General features: G+C 35.5%; 1 protein-coding gene across 1 annotated transcript in view; it reads left to right on the top strand.

Moving 5' to 3' along the window:
* adcyap1r1b (adenylate cyclase activating polypeptide 1b (pituitary) receptor type I) overlaps nt 1-20,239 on the top strand; it is a 38,300-nt gene extending 18,061 nt beyond the window's left edge. Inside the window, exons 4-14 of the mRNA XM_073851295.1 lie at nt 8,863-8,973; nt 11,133-11,233; nt 11,349-11,446; nt 12,580-12,712; nt 13,177-13,330; nt 13,419-13,479; nt 13,599-13,668; nt 13,803-13,894; nt 14,004-14,133; nt 15,217-15,258; nt 16,535-20,239. Of these exons, the coding sequence (XP_073707396.1) occupies nt 8,863-8,973; nt 11,133-11,233; nt 11,349-11,446; nt 12,580-12,712; nt 13,177-13,330; nt 13,419-13,479; nt 13,599-13,668; nt 13,803-13,894; nt 14,004-14,133; nt 15,217-15,258; nt 16,535-16,723 (1,181 nt within the window). The 3' untranslated portion in view covers nt 16,724-20,239. The remainder of the gene's footprint in view (nt 1-8,862; nt 8,974-11,132; nt 11,234-11,348; nt 11,447-12,579; nt 12,713-13,176; nt 13,331-13,418; nt 13,480-13,598; nt 13,669-13,802; nt 13,895-14,003; nt 14,134-15,216; nt 15,259-16,534) is intronic.
* Nucleotides 20,240-22,646: the final 2,407 nt, after the last annotated feature.

Here is a 22,646-nt window from a genome sequence, read left to right as displayed (position 1 = left end):
TTGAAACTCCAGGGCTGAAAAGGAGTCCCACTCCGGCCCTGCTTGACTGCATGTTAGAAACATGAAAGACCAGTGGCACGGCAATTTGCAACGGTGGTGTAGTGGAGGGTGTACGCAGGTATACGGTGTATACACACTTCCACTTTTTAAATCCCCTCTGATGCGCATTATTCAGTAGTGTCCTACATTCGCCGAAATCATGGCAGTCCACCACATCCAGTCATGTGAATAAATGTAAATATTCGCTAAAAACACCCAATAAAGGCAGTGATTATGCAGTCAGGACCGTGGAGCCGGCTTGCTTTGAAATGTATTTGATGATTGCGCCTAATGCACCTGCGCCCGCTACGTCTACCGCACCAGTAATTTAAATCAGTACATAATAATAAAAACGATACCTTACAAATAAAAAGAAGCTGATTTTTACGATCAGAAATTTCTTAAACAAGTGAACCCCTGTAAACATTTTAGTCCAAGGATCCAGAAAACGAACGCGTTCAAATAGAAAGTTGAAAACGAAATTCACAAATGAAGCATATACTTCTCCAGGCACCACTACACTGATTAGCAATTTGCCGCGCATGTGATAATGCGTTGTTTGTTTTGCTTACGGCCACATGTGAATGAACGGTGCGTACACCGTACATTTGTACTTTTTGAAACATGACAACATTTTGACATCTTGGAATGAGTGATAAACATCTGCACATGTCCTCTGACGTAACATTAGGAACTAGCGACAACCTATGATGACGTATAACAGTGTTGTAGTGGTGTCCCATTTCTTAGGGGAAATATTTTAGCCCTTCCCCTTTACACTTTGTTTCAAGGGACAAGGGGAAGGGGCGAGGGGTAGGCGAAGGGGTAGAAAATAGAATTGGGATTGGGCCTTAGTGTTCAACTGTGAAGTGAAGCAATAGATTTACCAGAGCTTGCTGTTTTATTCATCTACATATAGCATGCTTGCAGATGTTTATAATAAGAAACAAGTTTTAAAATCAGTTTCAATTTAGATTATGGATTTTAGAAGTGATCTGAAATAAATGCGTGATGAAATTAAGCCTAAAGCTGTCAGACTAAGCTGGAGAATTTAAGACCTTGTGACGGTTCACAGGAAGTGTGGGGAAGATCATAAGCTCAGAGCTTTTCCAGAACTGACTGACTGACTGACCCCTCTGGTGCTGTCTGCATGTGGCACTGATCATAATCCTTTGGACAGTCACAATCACAGTCAGTAATGAAATGCTGACATTTTGATTTGACAAGGAGCTGTCCTTAGGGAATGGATTCATGTGGTAACATGAAACTAGAGCTGCCCACAGTTATAAGCTATAAGCTGAAACTCAGGGAGTGGCCCAGCTGACAAAAAGAACATCTCCATTAAGTTCCATTAAATTTTAATTTTCTTCCCTGAATGTTTAAAGGGGTCCTATTATGCTTTTTCACTTTTTTAATTTTAACAAGTGTGTGGTGTGTATGTTTGGGCATAAAACACATCTACAAAGTTACAAATCTCAAAGTTCACTCCAAAGAGAGATATTTCGTTTTTTAAATTCCCTTTTCAAGAACTATATCGAACGGCTCCTTAGGACTACAGCGTTTGTTTTCCGGAAGCTATGATGTCACAACGCGGTCATTCAAATAAATCCCATCTACGGAAATTCAAATCGTTGGCAGGTGGGGAGGGACGAGGTGAGGGATTCGCCTAACTTTAGCGATGTAGAATGGACAGCTGCTTCTGAGATGCTTCAGGGCGGCTCGTATAAACGCAAGCATTGACTAAAGTGTCCGTGAACTGCTCCGGTAGCCGTGCTGGAGCCGCGCCGTTGACGTGTGCAGTATAGAGGGACGAAACACATGCGGAGCCACGGCTGACGTAAACACAAGCATTGACTAGAGTGACGATCATCGGTGGCTGCATCTGAGCCGCGCCGTAGATGCCATAGACTCCATGCTGGAGCTGGTTTCGGGCATGTAAACAATTCAATAAATTAGCACAATAATGATAATATAATGTAACAGAGATCTCGCAGGCTGACTATAGGACCAACACTACTGTAGCGTATTATTTACTTACCCTCTATGCATCCTAGGTGTATATGACTTCCTTCTTTCAGATGAATGCAATCAGAGTTATATTAAAAATAATCCTGGCACTCCCAAGCTTTAGAACGGCATAGACTTAATGGCATAGACAAGTGTTTCTCTCTATCAGTCCAAAACAAGTCGATCCATAATAGTGCCTCACATGGCTCTGGGGGGCTCAGTGAAAGCCTCCTTTAGCGATCCAGTGTGTTTTTGTAAGAAAAATGTCCATATTTAAAATGCGCAGTTGTACATGGAACTTGCTGCTTTGGGAAGGGGTGTAGCAGTACTGAAACGCAGTCTAAGCTGTTCACCAATCACAACGCAGTGAGACTGCTAACCAATCACAAGTTTTTCGGAAGGCGGAACTAATCGAGCCATTTGTGCCAGCCTAGGGAGAAAGCTATTGTAATAATGTAAATTATGTAAAAAATAATGATTATCAAACCACCAAGCATGAGAGCATGTGCTAGTGCACCACCATAATAGGACCACCATAATAGGACCCCTTTAATACATAGATTTTAACTTTATAATTATAATAATTTTTAATAACTTTAAACAAATAGTTTACCCACAAATCAAAATCTGTCAATAATACTCACCCTTATGTTCTAAACCAAGACCTTTGTTCATCTTCGGAAAATAAATTAAGATATTTTTATTGAAATCCAAGAGCTTTCTGACCCTGCATAGACAGCATCGCAACTGCCATGTTCAAGGCCCAGAATTACTGTATATTACATTGCTGCCACACAGGTCTAACATAAACATGCTATTTCTTTCCCAGCTGTTTACCTTCACAGACAAAACCAACTGTTTTTGTAACTCATGAGTGTTTTAACACGAACTTATGTGTATTTGACAGTTTAAGCGCAATAAGACATGAAAGAACTTAGGTTAGTATTCACATGCCATGTGGTTTAAAACACATGATTTCAGCACGATAGACATTATAATCAAAACAAAACAGATGTTTTTTAGCAGAGTATCTGAGGCAGGGCCGGCCCTGTTCATCTGGGGGCCCTAAGCAGGATAATTTTGGGGCCCTGCCTTGCAAAAGCATGCAAAAAAATCGAGTATTGCCAGTAGCCAGGTTTCCATCCAAAGATTTTTTTTGTGGGAAAAAAAACAAAACAAAACAAAAAACAAAAAAACATGTAAAGCTTCGGAATTTGCGCTTTCGACATAGCTGATGGAAATGCCTTGTCGATTAAATTTCTTATGTGTCAAAACAATCTTTTTTCGTTTAACTTTAGAACATTAATTCTTAATCCATACTTCAAATGTCACAAAAATCTGTTTGGAAACACTTTTTGTAGAGAGGCAAATAAATGTGAGGCAGCGTCCCTGTTCGTGTTGCTAATGTTAAAGCACCGTTTTCCAGTTCAAAAAACGCATAAATCATATTCATTTGATTAAACTGACAAGTTACCTCTCAAACATACATATCTTAATTTAATGTTCCTTTAGTAGGCTACGTTGCAAGTTAAAATGTATTCATTTTGTTCTGAAAATCTTGTTTTATGTGGATATTGGAATGATAAGTACAACATTTTAAATTAACTCGTTTTGGCTTGTTAGTAGCTTCTTATATTTTTGTTCTTGTGTTATGAGTATCGTTCCATTAAATTTAAATGATTTGTCCTAAAATGAGAGGAAATAAAACAGCATGTTTTTCAATATGTTTGACTGTATTTTATTTTGACAATGAAGCCGCGTTGTCGATCCAGTTAGTAGCCTAATGCTTAACTGCGCGCAGGAGGCGCCAGCACGCTCACTTGATTTTTTTCCCCCTTATAAAAGTGGAAGAAACTTACAATAGCCTACTCCTTCGTTTGTGGTCATATAAGAGTAGTAAGACATTATTCCAAACTATTCTAAATATTTATTTTATTTATGCACATTCACATTAAAAACAAACAGTCTGCTTTTGTAAAAAAGAAAACAAAAAGGATGCCGCTTTCTCAAAAGCGCATCAGAAAAAAGAAACTAAATTCTGCATAGGTTGATATAGGCTACTAATTGTTTCACGTTTTTTTTCGTTTTGTTAATTCATTATTTATTTAGAAAAATATATTTTGCATATCTATTTGTTTCTTTTATATAGCTTTTATAATGTTTTCCTCCATTTGCAGAATCGCTGCAGGTGCGTGACCATGTGAATCCTCACATTCTGTTGTTTATGCTGCTTTTTGCGTGTATAAAATTAATCCATGGAAAACAAATTTAGGTATTTTTTATGGGTCACAGCCGCGTATTAATTAAAATTTCATTTAATTGTACTTTAACATAACCTTGTCGGTTAACGGTTAAAAATGACCGTCGGTTGTCAGGAGAAATAATCGAAATTAACATTCCTATTTAAAAGTTAATCAGAAAAAATGATAGAAATACAACTGCTCCTTTTTATGATTATTGTTGATGATCAAGTAAATAGTCTAACAAAGTAAAAAAAAAAATACCTCTTGACACTTACATTTAGTATTAGGTTTTGTTTCAAATGGATAAAGAACAGGCTACTAGCCTATATAATTTACGCAATATAGGCGAAATTATGTATGGAAACAGCTCAAGGGCAATTTTTTTTTTTTTTTTTTTTTGCGATACACCAAATCTTATGTCACGGTTTCTTTTTTTTTTTAGGGATGAGGTCATTATGCACACCATTTTATCGGTAAAAGGCCGGTTGGACAGCAAATTTCGCAGGTTTATTTTACGCATATTCTCTTTGTCGATTAACAAAAAAGTTCGAAAACTGGATGGAAACTTGGTTAGTGACAGCCACGCGCTTTGCAACGTAATGACTTGGATCACTAGTGGGGGCCCCCTAGTGGCGGCGGGGCCCTAAGCAGCCGCTTAGTTCGCCTATAGGGAGGGCCGGCTCTGATCTGAGGTGTGAGCTGTAAAGGCACAGCCCTATTCTGGACAAGGGGGCGGGGAGCAGCAGCTCATTTGCATTTAAAAAGCCATGCACGAAAAAACAGTGTGTTTCTACTTCCACTCAAAACTCAAAAAAAGGCATTTTCAAATGATATAAATGATCTGTGGGGTATTTTGAGCTGAAACTTCACAGACACATTCTGGGGACACCTGAGACTTATATTACATATTGTAAAAAGGGGCATAATAGGTCTCCTTTAAAGCAAATAAACTGTTTACATCGCTTCATCTTTATCTCATTATTTTGGCAAATTTACTAATTATACTTTGCCTATTTTTAGCTGCTGAAAATAAGCACTGATTGGATCATTGGCTCTTTGAATCATTTATTTATTTCATAAGTAGTCATAATTCATAAGTCAGCTCTCAGAAATTCTCCTGCAATATGGAAAGCAGTGATGTGCAGGATTTCTAGAAGATTCTGGAGAACAAAGACAAGCAGCCCTGTCTTTTATCTAATCAGGCATCTGTGTCCAATTTACACAAGTAATTAAAGCTGTTCTCAGGAGAGAAATCATAATCTGTCATTTTGTGTGAGCGGTGCAATGAATCCCTGGAAGAAAAATTTCCTCCTTGCGTCCCTAAAGAATTGAACTCTGCTTGTTTGTGTTCATATGGATATAATATGCATTAATTTCTTATTCTATAAATAAAAGAATATTTGTTTGTGAGTCTGTGCTATGGCAGAGATTATGGCTTACTAAACAGACAAAGCTTTGGAATATGTAGTGGTATTATTTTTGGGCTATTTTCCATCAATTCCCAGCTATTTTATGTGGGTTTTATCCAGTTTCTGGAGCTTGTTTACGCACAAGCTCCTCCTTCGGATCTGTGTTTGGCACTGCTACAGAGGAAATAAGATTGATATAAATACCTAACATGACAGACAATAAAGAGTGTTTGACAGTTGTCGGTCTTTAATGGCTTCTTAGTGCCAGCTTTTGAGTGATACTTGTCAGTTTGCTTTAAGCATTGAGACAATACGGCCAGAGGTCCATCAATTATTCATCTTAAATTAATTTTTGTAAAAAAAAAAAAAAAAAGAAAAAGAAAAAGAAAATGATATTACTGGTATAATATAATAAAACTAGAGTTTTTATTGTCTTTAAAACCTGGAAACATCATGGAAATGACTAAATGTCTAAGTCAAGGACATTTTTATAATGGATATAGTGCTTTCTACTTATGTTAAGCTCTACATTTTATTTTAACTTTATTTTAACTATATTTTAACTTTAAATGTTATTACTCTATTTAATCAGGTAGAAATGGCTATTTGTAAGAAAAATAATAGAAAAAAAACTAGTCACTAGACTAGAAAACTGATGTAACTTTGTCACATTGAAGAGCATTCATTTAAAACTTCTGAAATTACATAGTTATGAAGTTAGTTAATTTATTAAAGATTATTAATTCTCCTTTGCTCATCAGGGCTGCATTAACTTGATCAAAAATACAGAAAAAACAGTTTAAAATGATGGTTTTCCATATTAATATATTTTAAAATATAATTTATTCCTGTAATGCAAAGCTGAATTTTCATCAGCTATTACTGCAGTCTTCAGTGTCACATGATCCTTCAGAAATCATTCTAATATGTTGATTTATTATTATTTTTTGGAACCTGTGATTCTTTTTTTTTAAGTTAAAAAAATAAAAAGTTTTAAAAAGTTAAAAATAACATAATTCATTCAAAATATAAATCTTTTCTAACAATATAAGTCTTTGCTATCACTTTTTTTATATCAATTTAACATATCCTTAGAGAATAAAAATATTAATTTCTTCAAAAAAAAGAAAGAATAAAATTTTTTTGACCACAAACATTTAAAAGGTAAATAATATTGTTACAAAAAACGATTTTAAATCAATGCTGTTCTTTTTAACATATTTACTAAAGAATCCTAAAAAAAGTAAAAAAAAAAAAAAAAAAGGTTCCAACAAAAAATTAAGCAGCAGAAGGTTCATGTGAGTAATGATGCTAAAAATTCAGCTTTGCATCAAAGGAATAAATTGCATCAAATTAATAAATTACATTTTAAAATATATTCACATAGAAAACAGTTACTTTACACTGAAATAAAAAAATTTCTGGATTATTTTATCAAATAAATGCAGCCTTGATGTGCATAAGAAATGTCTTCAAAACAAACTTTTTTTAAACTTTTGAACGGCAGTGTATATTTATATATACATATTCTATATACTGTATTTAATTAAACTAATTAAAATGTTCATTTCTGTAAATGAAAAAAACTTGAGAATGAGCAATTCTAGTAATATCTTGGAGGCCTTCGAAATATTGCCTTTTACTTTGAAGGAGTCAGAAAGGTTTAGAACCGCTGGGGTCACAAAAAGGATTCTAGAATGTTAATTTTATAAAGCTACAAAAATGTTAGACATAAACCAAACTGAAATAAACCAAGCAAACAATTCATTCTGAGTGTTTAAAGTATTGCTGTGCGTCTTTGTTGCAGATTGTTATAATTCAAGAGACAAGATGTTTGAGTGCTTGGCTTGAGATGCCGAATATTTAAAACACTTGGCCTTTTGTTAATATAAATGTCTGACATTTACACAGACCACCGAGAAGCAAATGTCAACCTTACGTTGTTTGAATTTATGCATGTAATTTAAAGTGTACACTTTTGCGATTTATTAGGTTGCAGCAAAGAACGTTGTGTGGGAGCTTACTAATAAGAATGTAAGAATGCAAATGGAATGGACAAAGAAAAATCTGCAATACTAACTGTAACTAGATAAAATATATTGTTATAGTTCTTCTGTTTTAATAAAGTCTTTGCAAGAATGTCTGAGTAATATTTCGAAAGCACTTGTGAAAACATTCTAACATATGATAGGGATGAGAGCAGAGGAAAACACAGCTGGCAGATGCTGTTATGCTCATGCAAATCAAGATCAGCAGCCTTTTTTTCAAGCACACACACACACTCTTGCTCTCTTTACTATTTCTCTTTGGATCCTTAATCCTTGATGGAGATGATAAGATTCTTTAGAATCACATGGTTGGTTCACTGTGAAAGGCTCTTTTCCCTGTGAATATATCACAAGAGGGATTTATTGAAGAGCAATGCCAAAATAAAAATAGATGAAGGGATAAATAAGCTAAGATGTTCTGCATGCTTATATACACATACACAGACACACAATAAAAAAACACAAAAGCGATTCTGACAGCATGTAATTATGTGTAGAGAAAGCCAGAGAAAGAGAGAGATATTTAAAGTGGGGGGAAAATCATTAATGTAATAAAATAAAAAATACAAAACTTGATTGATGTTTATTGATTCAGTTGCATTTTCTTTAAGCTCTATTTTATATTGTTTTGATTGAGTTCCTACAATCTATTGGTTTATTGAAGCAGATGGAAGCCTATTTTTGTCGCTTGTCATTTGCGCTGATTTTCACTAAATCATAAGAATGGCTGTCAAGTAGCACACCTAAATATATCTTAAACTAGGCTGTTCTATTCTCAGGTGCCGTAAATACCCCAATAAAAACTGGTTCAGAGGCAGAGTTACCACAAAACTTTAACAATGAGACATTGACATAAACCCAGAAGTTCTACATTTTAAATTAAAAGACTTTTAATAACAATAGACCTATACACACTTGTAATATATCTACGGATATTAAATTTCCATATATATGTAATATATTGTCATATGAAGTAAAACCATATATGGAACCTAATATTGGAGCAATTTCATACAATAACACATGGCATATATGCTATAATACATAAGATATACTTGTTGGTTAGGCAGAGATTTAAAGCTATGATATTCGATGTGTTTTTGTTTAATCCTCCAGTCTGCCGATGGATTTGGGACAACCTCACCTGCTGGCAGCCAGCGAAAATTGGTCAAGTGGTGTGGATGCCGTGTCCCGAGCTATTTGAAGTGATGAGTGAGGAGAACGATGGTGAGTACATGAATGATACCTTAAATTGTGGGGTTTGTTGAGATATGCTTTTAAACAGAACCCCAGATATTAAGTCTCTTACTGAAATATGTAGTAGAAAACCCATGAAAGATTTACGTCATTTAAAAAATTCACATCGTTGTATACATATTTTGGACTATGGGTGGCAACATTATTGCTATGATGTGAATTGGTTGCACTCGGTGAGCTACTGCCAATAGCTGTTGCTATTTTTACCTCAACACAACTCGGAAAATAAAATACTGATACTATGTGTGGCTTTTGCTTGTAATTTTCAGTCGCAGGGCAACAAGGGAAGCGATGTAAGTATTTACTGCTTTCTTAGCGATAAGAAGAGGAGGAAAGAATGGGAAGATGTCTGTGGACAAATAAAACTTCCTAAAGACCTGCGTCTTTGTTCTTTTCACTTTAGCCCTGATGCCTTTGAGGCTTTTAGTAGACCACAGCTAATGGAAGAGCTTACAAATGGCAGAGACAAGAAACACTAGATGCCATCCTGGCAGGATGTAAACATGCTGACTCTTGTCATGACGCCACAGCCACTGAGTTTCTCAGCGTGGATTTCACTCAATGTCCAGGGGTGTTTAGGCTCCTTATGGGGAAAAATCGATGGTACGGCATTTGCTTATTTACATCGCCACATTTAAGCTGTTTTAGTAGCTGTTGTCATCGTATCAGTATTTTATTCTCCAAGTTGTGTTGCAGTAAAAATAGTGACAGGTAGTGCCAGTAGCTCACCAAGTGCAACCATTTTACATCATCGAAATAATGGTGCCGCCCATAGTCCAAAAAATGTATAAAAAGGACAGATTTTTTAAATAACGTAAATCTTTTGTGTTTTCTACTATATATTTTAGTAAGAGACATAATTTATGTTATATTAAGCCATACCTGGGTCTTAATACCAAGTTTCCTTTAAGTAATCATTCCCTTGAAATAAGTTTTTTTTTTTTTTTTGCCTGGGAATCCTTATCTTTAGACCAGAATATCATTAGGACTGGGGGTTGTGCTAATTTGAGCCCTAGCAACTTTTTCGCAAGATGCAAAATATGCAGTGGCATGTACATTTCGTGACATATTCGATGTGAAATGTCCACTGAGTGGCACTAAAAGAGTGTTAGTTTTTCCCCCGTAACAGATGAACGTACATATAGTACGTTTGATGTGATGTTGGTTTTGTACGTGTCACCACAGTTCTGACTTGAAATGTCCGTTGAGGCGCTATAACTCTAAGGCTCTGTGACATTTTAAAATAACATACTATCTGCACTACACCTAAATGTAAACAAAAGTGAATGTGACATAAAAACACAATCGTAAACATGCCGTTTAAGCTTCTTTTTTAATCTCACATCTTTCTTCTCTTTCATCGTGAGTCATGTTTTTCACGGGATTTGTACCCAAGGATTCTGAAGTCTGAAGTCCAATTCCGTGCCGGTTGAGCTACCAAGCAAGCTTGTTACAGTAGTAATCTTGTGGGGGTCAGAATTCGGCACAATACCGGAAAGCAAAACATATGGAGCCGTAATCATAACTGTGTACGAAAACGATTACAAGTGCTTGCTTTTTAATGCCTCTAGTCTTCATTTCTGTTGAAAATTACAGTGATATACTCTTATTGGTACGTATTTTACGTCTTGCGAAAAAGTTCCCACAGGTATGTTTTTGTCATGGGATCAGGTAGTCATTTTAGTACTACAACATTTTTTTTGTAAAGTCTCTCATATATATATATATATATATACACACACACACACACACACACACACACACATATATATATATATATATATATATATATATATATATATATATATGGTGAAGTAAGGCTGCTCTTGGCAGGTTCATGAAAGCCAACCACTGATGCCACTGATGATCTCCAAAAAGTACTTTCCGTGACACAAAAACAGTATTATTTATAAAATTATAGTGGATTTGGGCATCCACCATGACACTCGCTGTGAGAAATACTGCAAGTGAAGTGATTCAAACTGTAAAACAAGTTGTGATATCACTAGAATATCCCTCTCCTCTCAACCACTCAGATTCAAGGACCAAAAATAACTGTTGTATAAATTTAGATACACCTCTATATATCTTTTTTCATACAATGTATCTGATTTTTGCACCTTTTCTAGAGTTTGGAAAGGTCAGTCGTAACTGCACTGAGGATGGCTGGTCAGAGATGTTCCCTCACTACGTTGACGTTTGCCCTTTTAATGAAAATGGAACAAGTCCAGTAAGTGTCCTTCACCTTTACAGCTTTCTGTTCATTCTGTAACACCTCATAATATTCATAACCCCTTTCAGCTTACGATATTTCTATAATTAGCATTTCTTCTCTTTGTTTGCAGGACATGTACTATGTGTCAGTAAAGGCTCTGTATACTGTGGGCTACAGCACCTCACTGGTGTCTCTCACCACTGCCATGGTCATTCTCTGTAGGTTCAGGTGAGAGGTCAACCTGGGTGAAAGAAAGAGATCATGAGCGTTCATTATATCTCTAATCTTCAGTGGAAACTACAGAATTTAGACACATTTGTCCTAGTGAAGTGTAGAAAAACACCTGCACCAGCTATTAGAGAGCTTTCACTAACAGGCATTTTGATACACAATTATAAAGTATACAGTTAAGCCCCTGAAATTAGTAGCTAGAACTGAATTAGTATGTAGATTTTTGGACATTGCAGTTTGTGTATTGTAATGTAATACTAAACTAGTACACCAAGATGTACAAAAATATGCACATACATTACTTTTCAAACGTTTAAAGTCAGTATGTTGTTAATAAAGATTTATTTTTCAAATAACTCTAATAAACTCAAATTTCTGAAGGCTCATGTGACACTGGCTGCAAAAAAATCATCTTTGTCAGAAATAAATATACAGGAATACAATACAAAAATACAGTACAGACCAAAAGTTTGGACACACCTTGGACACACCTTTGAACCAAAGTTTTCTTTATTTTCATGACTATGAAAATTGTAGATTCACACTGAAGGCATCAAAACTATGAATTAACACATGTGGAATTATATACATAACAAAAAAGTGTGAAACAACTGAAAATATGTCATATTCTAGGTTCTTCAAAGTAGCCACCTTTTGCTTTGATTACTGCTTTGCACACTCTTGGCATTCTCTTGAGGAGCTTCAAGAGGTGGTCACCTGAAATGGTTTTCACTTCACAGGTGTGCCCTGTCAGGTTTAATAAGTGTGATTTCTTGCCTTATAAATGGGGTTGGGACCATCAGTTGTGTTGTGCAGAAGTATATATAGTATATATAGAATTAAATATTTTATAGAATTCCACGTGTTAATTCGTAGTTTTGATGCCTTCAGTGTGAATCTACAATTTTCATAGTCATGAAAATAAATTAAACTCTTTGAATGAGAAGGTGTGTCCAAACTTTTGGTCTGTACTGTATATTATTTTCTAATATATTAGAAGCATTTGTGAGCATATGATTTGTTTAAAAAACATAAAAACCTTAAACATTTTGAATGGCATTGTACACATCGGATGCATTTTTGTTATGTTTTATGTAACATTTCTTTATTGTGTTTGGCTTTCCCCTCAGGAAGCTACATTGCACCAGAAATTTTATTCATATGAACTTGTTTGTGTCCTTCATCCTGAGGGCCATCTCAGTCTTCATTAAAGATGGCATTTTATATGCAGAGGAGGACAGCAACCATTGCTTTACACACACCGTGAGTCCCAGTCTCTCTCTCTTTCACATTGCACACAAATACCCAGGCAGTCATGGTGATGGGCCCATTAACATCCCGGGTTGCCCATGTCATTTCTTTGAGGAAGGAATTAGTCTCAGAATGACACGTTTGTGTTGCTGTTATGTGCTTTAATTTGCTTCAGATAATGAGGTCTCTGTAGTCACCTCACAGTTGCTTTTTGCTTGGCCAGCTACCTAAATGTGCTTTGAATGTTTCCCTGTGCAACAGTTTAACTCTTCTGTTTTTAAAGGGATAGTCGACTCAAAAATGAACATTTTATTATAATTTACTTAACTTTATATCATTCCAAAACAGAATGACTTTTAACAAATTATCCAGTGAGAATATGTAAATGTAAACTATGCTGTAGTTAATCAAAATCAAATAAATACTTTATTAATGTGCTGTTCACTCTGTTTTTTTGTCTTGTTGTCTTTTTGCAGGTGGAGTGTAAAGCAGTGATGGTATTTTTTCATTATTGCGTTTTGTCAAACTACTTCTGGCTGTTCATCGAGGGCTTGTATCTCTTTACGCTGCTTGTTGAGACCTTCTTTCCTGAGAAAAGATACTTCTACTGGTACACCATTATTGGATGGGGTAAGACCAGTGTTATTATAGCTTATGTAGTTATAACAAATAAAAAAAAGTTACTATAAAAAAAATATCATTGCCCATGCTTTCCCAGGTACTCCAACAATATGTGTGGCTATCTGGGCAGTCTTAAGAGCTCATTTTGATAACATTGGGTAAGATGACGGATTTGTTTTAATATATATTATATCTATAATTAATATGTTATTTAATGAAAAAGCTTAAAACAAAATAAAACTGGTCAAACTGGATAAATCTCTGACTTCGTCTGCAGATGCTGGGATATTAATGACAATGCTGCCATCTGGTGGGTGATCAAGGGTCCTGTTCTTGCCTCTATCATGGTATGTCTAGTAAATATTCCATAAATATTCACAAGACTTTTTACTGTGATGTTAAACTCTTGCATTGTTGTATTGATTCACTCAGCAGGGCAGAATTAATTATACACATTATCTCTTGTCTTCTTTACTCTCAGATCAACTTTATACTCTTTATTGGGATCATTATAATCTTGGTGCAGAAGTTGCAGTCTCCGGATATTGGAGGGAATGAGTCCAGCATTTATCTGTTAGTTATATATATATATATATATATATAAACCAATTTCTAAGATTAACAACATTACATTCAGATGTGGAGTCTTTTTGTGATATTAATTGTGTTTTGTGATTGACAGGCGTCTGGCTCGCTCCACTCTTCTCCTCATTCCTCTATTTGGCATTCACTATACCGTGTTTGCTTTCACACCAGAAGATGTCAGCAAAAGAGAAAGACTTGTGTTTGAACTTGGTCTTGGTTCTTTTCAGGTAGAAGTTAAATTTTTCTCCTCATATTTGAAACTTAAAACAATTGTACAATGAGACATTATTTTTTATTTATTTATTTATCTGTGCACTGAAATGTGAAGTCTAGTTCTTATTATTATGCATAAATTGTATTATTTTGAGGTCATTGACCATCTGTCCTGAAAAAGTATTACTTATTCCAACTTCATTTATCCTATATACACTAGCAGTCAAAAGTTTTTGAACTGTAAGCTTTTTAATGAAAATGAAACTTAGACTGCATTTATTTGATTCAATGTACAGCAAAAGCAGTAAAATTTTGAAATATTTTTACTTGTGAATATATTTTAAAATGTAATTTATTCCTGTGATTTCAAAGCTGAATTTTAGCATCATTACTCCAGTCACATGATCCTTCTGAAATCATTCAAATATTTAGATTTGCTGCTCATAACATGTATTATTATTTTGTTAAAAACAGTTGAGTAGTTTCTTTGATTAATAGAAAGTTCAGAAGAACAGCATTTAACTGAAATACATTTTGTATAATTATAAATGTCTTTATCATCACTTTTGATCAATTTAAAACATCCTTGCTAAATAAAAAAAAAAATACTGACTTGAAGCTTTTGAATGGTATAGTGTATAATCTTACAAACGCTTTTTATTTCAGATAAATGCTGAAGTTTGAATCTTACTATTCATCTAATAATTCTAAAAAATTATATATTATTAGTAGCATATCAGAATGATTTCTGAAGGATCATGTGGCACTGAAGACTGGAGTAATGATGCTGAAAATTTAGCTTTGAACACATGAATAAATTACATTTTTTAAATATTCAAATAGAAAACAGTTAAAAAAAATCAAAATTGTACTGTTTTTGCTGTACTTTGGATCAAATAAATACAAGCTTGGTGAGCAGAAGAGACTTCTTTAAAAAAAACATTAAAAATATTACTGTTCAAAAACTTTTGAGTAGTAGTGTATATTTATATTTAGATGTAATTTATATCTTAAAAAAGATTATAATATTTCTTACTTTTGGCTAACCAAACATTTTTACTATCTTTTTTTTTTGTTTTGTCTTGTTTTGTTCTCAGGGTTTTGTAGTAGCTGTTCTTTACTGCTTTCTTAATGGAGAGGTAAGTCCGTCAAGCTTTTTTATTTTTTTTTATTTTAAAGAAAAACACTTTAAAATATTATTGCAAGTGAAAAGCATACATGTACATTTTAATATAAAATTAGGTCCTGCTTTATATTAGGTGCTCGTAACTACTATGTACGGTGGCCGAGAGAGGCCAACGCGCTGCGAACAAGAAAACACATGCAAACAGAAAAAAACGACAACAAATTAAGAAAACATCTTCATCAGTTTGACAACACAGGCGCTGCAAATCCTCGCAACGCAAACACAAATACGGAAACGCGCTGCAAATTCTCACAACACAACCAAACTCAGAAACGCGCTGCGAACACACGAGGGCGCTGCAAACTAACAAACGCGCTGCATATAGCACGGTCCACAACGGAAATGTTTCAGGGGGACCTCAAAAAGTGACGAACCCATCTGGGACCTGATTATTTATATCACTATCACCTTTAAGTGATACTATACTATCACTAAAAGGTGATAGTTCACCGATAACACCTCTGCTCTGACCAACAGCCACTGAACAAATAATCAGGTCCCAGATGGGTTCGTCACTTTTTGAGGTCCCCCTGAAACATTTCCGTTGTGGACCGTGCTATATGCAGCGCCTTCGTGTGTTCGCAGCGCGTTTCTGAGTTTGGTTGTGTTGTGAGAATTTGCAGCGCGTTTCCGTATTTGTGTTTGCGTTGCGAGAATTTGCAGCGCCTGTGTTGTCAAACTGATGAAGATGTTTTCTTAATTTGTTGTCGTTTTTTTCTGTTTGCATGTGTTTTCTTGTTTGCAGCGTGTTGGCCTCTCTCGGCCACCGTAACTATGTACTCACGTCAAAAAATAAGTATAATGTACTTATTGTATTCATATTGTATTGTAAAACACTTTTGCTCCTATTGAGGTGGGATACACGTAAGGTTATGGACAGGTTTGGTGGTATGGGTAGTGGGCTCAGTGGGCACTTTACATTGAATATGTCACAAAGCGTGATTTTATTATAAAATTATTAATATTTAGAATTTCATAAAATCTAATTGTATTATTACAAATTCTAACTAGAATTTTTTTTAAATCCTAATTGGATTCTATTTGCATAAAGCAAAGTCTCTGTAGGCCCTTTCCCATTGCAGTGCTCATTACACTGGCCTTACGTATAAATTATTAACCAGCTGTATTTAAAATTCAAGCTTGTCCATGACCCGCATGGAAAGAGATCTGCAGATCTTCTCCTGTAGGATCAAATCAGCTTAATAACCCTCTGAAGTTTCTCCCCAAAGGTGCAGTCAGAAATCAAACGAAAATGGCGCAGCTGGACGGTGAACCGGTACTTTGCGGTGGATATGAAACACAGGCATCCGTCCCTGGCTAGCAGTGGTGTGAACGGAGGCACGCAGCTCTCCATCCTCAGCAAGAGCAGCTCACAAATCCGCATGTCCAGCCTGCAGGCTGAAACACCGGCCACATGAGCGCTCAGAGGAACAGACTTGAAGGCCAAACTCCTCAGAACTAGAGCTACAGAATAATCTACGTCAATATCCAAGGTCGTTTCATCTTTTGATTCCGTATTATGTCGGTTGGAGCTGTAATATCTATCAACCGTCCATAGATGACAGGCTTTTGCTATGGAACTCTGAGGAGATCGCAACCAATGGTTTATTGTGTGCCAAGCAAACATGGATAGTGGAGGACGGAGTCCGATTTGACATTACAGGCCGAGGGGAAATAATGAATCCATAGCAATCAAGTATTTAGGATGTTTTCATCCAGAAAGCTGAACAAGGTGGATATTTTTGTACATATCAATATCAGAGTCTCTCATGTTTTCGTTTCTCTGTCTTTGAAGATTAGTGACAGTTCAAGATATTTCGAATATTCTCAATAGTTCATCGTCGAACAAGATGAAGACAGTCGACAAGATGAAGGCCTCGCCATGATGGGATGTCGGACATGAAAAGTCATTTTTGAAAAAGAAGAAACCACATATTTCACACAGGAGCTTAATGAATAACTGATTCCCAATTCTTAATACTAATATAACATGTAAATATTTTCATATGTCTTACTTGTACAATGAAGGACTGCAGGAAAATCAATGTGAAGTTTAGGGACACTTCGTGGACAGAGTGTTGAATCTTTTACACAGTCAAAACTAACATTTGCAAAGCAAAACTAGCGTTCGAAACTTGTCGACTTGTTTTCATGAGTTGATTCCTGTTGTATTTCACATGCTCCTATTTTTTATCAGCCGCTAGTACAGCAAATGTCAGAATACGACAATGCAACAAATCTCACGCCGTGACGTTTGGCATATTGATATGTAGGTAATATGGGTGTAATAGATTTGTGATATGCATGTTGATTCCTCCCCCACACACTTCTTTGACCACTAGCTGTCAAACAGTGAATTTACAGCAAGAATTATGAACCTTTACACTTATATCAATGAATACATTTGTTTTAACTAAGCTAAATTTCTTGCTTAAAAGCTGAGCTTTTCTTATAGCTTTTCTGACTCATAATATTTGATATTTTGCTCGTTTTGTAATTTAACGTCATGGAAGCATTTACAAATAGAGCACTTTTAAGATTCCAAAGATTTGTTGAATATTTGACCCCAAGACGCCATTTTCCGTACAAGTTTGCATTTGCAATTGATGTCACTGCATACGAAGATGTTTTTTGCTTCTTCAAAGTGCCTTTTTTGCACAACTGTTTGGTTTTACAAAGACAAATGGCACCACATAACTGCACCCCTCTGTGAAAAGTGCTTTTGTTATGCTTCACTAAACCGAGAGGCCTTCAGAGAATTCAAGCTAGTTTTTATTCCCTTCCTTTTTCTTTCTACAGGCCTTCAATTTTCTTTTAGCAATGCTGAAGAAAGAAAAAAGTTTGTGTGATATGTAATTTGATATGAAAAACCAATTCCAAAATCTTAGGTTTAAATTTGATTCTGATACATTACAGTTTTTCTTCCCAGTTTAATTTAGTACATATACAGTCAAATCAAAATGTATTCAGACATCTTCAACAATTCTCACATTATCAGTTTACTTGTTATAGTTTACTAAATGGTAATAAAATATGACAAGAACTCAAGAGTTAAACTGTGTCAGAACAAATTAATCTATGTAACAAAACATGGTCAGGTCAAAGTGTCAAATCAAATCAATTTTACACTGTATGAAGAATTTTGCTATCCTCACTTGCATAAATGAAATATAGTGTACTAGTTAAAAATACCAAAATTTATATCTGTTGTCTGAATACTTTTGGGTTTGACTGTAGTTCTCCCTTGTGACGCATTATTATTTTAACAAATGCCTTGGTTTTCAAACAATAACTGCAAAAAGATAATGCACACAAGGTAAAAAAAAATTTGACAATTTTATATGATCAATATTTATTTACATATAAAATTACAGTGTATTATAGATTTTTTGAGCAATTATTGAGCATTTGACTTTAAGTGGAATGGTTAGTGTTTACAATTGTTTAAAAAGTGAGGGTGAATCCTAGCCTGACGTCATTTTACTCTAGGACACTTTTCAACTTTTTCCAAGGTGGGTTTGATTTCAATAAATGTCAGTTTAGCACATGACAAATAATTATGAATAGCTAATAATAAACAGCTGAGTAATAATTGTTGAATATTCTGTATATTTAATTAAAACACTGTCTTTTCATGAGATGTTACTTCTTTAAATCTCCCTTTAATTCAATGACACAATCACTGCGTTCATATTTCTCTCAGCTCAATGTTTTCACATTGAGAAAACAAGCTTTAGCAATACATTGTGGACAGAATGTGTGCAGAGAAACAAGTAGTAATACTTTTAAGTGTATTAAATGTCAAAATAACACAGAAACTAGTGTGGGCGTTTCACAGATCCTAAGATGGGGTTTTATTTAAAAAGAATTTTAAGTCATTTGAAGTGTGATTAAAGAGCTCTTGGTGGTAATGTTGTTTCAATGTGTAGTTTTCATCATCGCTGCCTATTCCTCTTAAACAATGCATGCTTTCCTGTGATCTGTTGGGCGCTAAAGCACACAAAGAAAGTGGGTGGCTTATTATATTGATGTACAGCAATATCGTTGTTTCAAGAGAAGATAAGAGTCTTACCCATAGGGCCAACAAGCATGTGCACTTTCTTGAAAACACATGACTATTTTTATTGTATAGCCTGGGAGTGCTTTTTGTATAGGTTGAGAACATTTTAAACGACATATTTTGGTCTAACAAACACTCATACCTCTCATTCAAAGTAGTGGGATTGCAGAGCTGGCACAGATTCTACACAGAAACTTATTCAGAACTAGAAAACCTGAACATTTTATACCTCATAACAACATTCAACAGAATTCACTAAGCTTTCAGCACAGGTGCCCGCAATCACCACAAGGGATTTCCATTTTCCAATACAGATAAAAACGGGCTGATGGGAAGTAAAGTAAACTGTGTGTGTTACACGGGTATGGAGATGAAAATGTGTGGGGGTTTTATATTTCACAACAGAAATTGTTTTTTCTTTTTTTTTTCTGTAAGTGAAAATGTATCATAACTAATACTGTAGAATAAGCTGTGGATTTAGATGTAATATATAAAACGTTGTTTTATTGAAGATTTGGTTTTGAATGGAGGAGTGTAATGCAATGTCACCTCACTCTGAAGTAACTCCATGTGGAAACTTAGTTTCTGATTTGAAACTATAACATATCACAGAAAACAAGAATATAGTATTTAGAATACTAATAATACAGTGGTTTGACAGACTTGTATTGAGTATGACTAGATTCATTTGAATGTTCTAGATGATGTTAACTTGCTTTTGTGGAGAGTTGCTGGCTTTTTATGTTTTTTTGTGCATATTTTATGTCACTGACTGTGATGTGAAATTGTTTTCGGTTGGATGTATGTATGGTAAATATTTGTGCACATTATAGACTTCATTTTGAAACATCATTAAATGTTTTTGACAAGTGAATATGAAGTTGAACTTTTCTAATAATTATGTCTTTGTATTGGGACAAGAAACAATTTACTCACCCCAGTGTCATCCGATATGTCCATGTCTTTCCTTCTTCAGTCGAAATGAAATTAAGGTTTTTGAGGAAAGCATTCCAGGAATTCTCTGCATGCATATAGTGGACTTCAATGGGGATAAATGGGTTGAAGGTCCAAACTGCAGTTTCAATGCAGCTTCAAAGGGCTATACACGATCCCAAAAAAGGAATAAGGGTCTTGTCTAGTGAAAAAAATAAATAATAAATAAATAAATGAAAATAATGCTGCGTTCCAGGCAGGTTTTTTAGCCCATAAGTCATGACTTCAAACTAGGACTCACGACTTTGTTCCAGGCAAGTGGCACATATTTATAGTTTCAGACACATAACATTGTAATACATAATCGTGTGTGTATTACTATTTATTATTATTAATTTGATTGCAACGTTATATTAACCTAAAGTCTATTTCTCAAGGTGCGTTCCATTCGACTGTAAGTGGACTGCGAAGTGGACTTCACAGGGTATTCCGCCATCTTAAGTGAGATTCCAAACCGAAGGGAGCGAACATGTTCAGTTCAAAGGGCACTGCGAACGGCATAGGGAATAAGGGAACATCGGTACTTCACTTCACAGGAAGTGGACGGGGAAAACTACCCAACTGTCATTGCGCACCGCGTCACCAGTTAGAAGTAATGGGCAAATTCCAAATGGAAGTGCGCATCCCTACGCCCTACTCCCTCCGAAGGGCAGATCCCTTTGAAGTGAGTTATTTTAAGGGAGTAGGGCATTTCTGTCTCTTTTAACCGTTTGGAACTCCCTTGGCGAAGGGAATGACTGACGAAATGTTACCTTGACAACGCTGCGCAAACGTGATCACTAACGGAAATCACTTCCGTGAAGTGACCATGGAATGTTCCCTTCGCTAACGGCCTTCTGGAAGGGCCCTTCGTGAAGGGATTAAGTTGCTCACTTTCGTTTGGAACGTCCCTACAAATGGCGTCCCCTTCTAGAAGTGCCCTTGAAGGGCGCAAAATAGCCGTTTGGAATTCGCCCAATGATGGAGCAGAGCCGTTGAAGTTTTTTAAAGGCTCTGCAATGGAGCGGTTGCAATAAATGTTGTTATTATTATACAAATTAGAGTGTTTATGAATGGTTATGGCGTTTAATGTTACATTTGCATGTTGTATTTTATGAATGAGAGTAAAACTGGCCAGGTGAAGCTCTGTCTTGTTTTATGTAATGTTACCACAGGATAGTTAAATATAGGCTGTGTGGGGGGAAAAAAGTGTGTGAGATAAGACCACAAAAATCTGTTAATCTATTAACGGTCTAAACATATATTTGGACTATATTTTTTTAGATACATACGTTTATATGTATTTTATATGTATTTAAATTTGAAAGTAAAATAAATTACAATATTTATTTATGTTAAATCATAATCTGCGGGACCTGCCGTTGATTTGCTTTGATGACGTTCCAGGGCATTCCAAATGAGCGATTATTGTCAGCGAAGTCCACTTCAACGGATATACCGTGCTAAGGGAGTAGGGAGCAGTGAACACTGCGTAGGGACCCTGTCGATCGGAACGCACCTTCAGACTCAGTGTGCCACTTGCATAAAGACCGCATCCGGGCTTCCATTGTTGTTTCGCGGGCTATATGACAGAGGGCGGAACTGGGAGTACGTCATCTAGTACGAGTTCATGGGTGGGAAGTCACGGGTTTGACTGCCGTTCGAGTGCACTTTCACTGGTAGAAGATTGGAAAAACACGGCTAACGGGTTGCTTGGAACGCGGCATAATATACGTTTTAACCACTCACACTCCTCTTGCATTTTTTGCTATGTGCATGAGTGTCATCACACATTATGTAATCACGTTGGAAACTCCCGCGCTTAGTTCTTCCTCTGTGTACTCAGCTTCAAAAGGGCGAAAAAACCCTCTCGTTTTCTCCTCCCACTTTAAAATCGTTTAAAAATATTTTTTTAAACATTATTTCTTGGCTGGGATCATGTTGAGCCCTTTGAAGCTACATTTAAACTGCAGTTTGGACCTTCAACCCGCTAATCCCCACTGAAGTCCACTACATGGTGTAAAATTCTGGAATGTTTTCCTCAAAAAACTAAATTTCGTTTCGACTGAAGAAAAAAAAAATGTCATGAACATCTTCGATGACATAGGGGTGAGTAAACTATTAGTATTTTTTAGTCTTGAAGTGAACTTATCTTTTAATATGTTTTAAAGCTGATTATGTAAGTTATAATGTCAACGCTGTAGAAAAATACAGTCGGAGATTTTCAAATCAAAATGTCATTACTAGGCAATCAAGGTAACTGGTGGGCATTTACATATCTACCATAATAAATACAACATCACAAAGCA

The sequence above is a fragment of the Garra rufa genome, chromosome 12, assembly GCF_049309525.1.
Source record: "Garra rufa chromosome 12, GarRuf1.0, whole genome shotgun sequence".
Lineage (NCBI taxonomy): Eukaryota > Metazoa > Chordata > Actinopteri > Cypriniformes > Cyprinidae > Garra > Garra rufa.
This window is presented reverse-complemented; position numbering and strand designations above follow the sequence as displayed.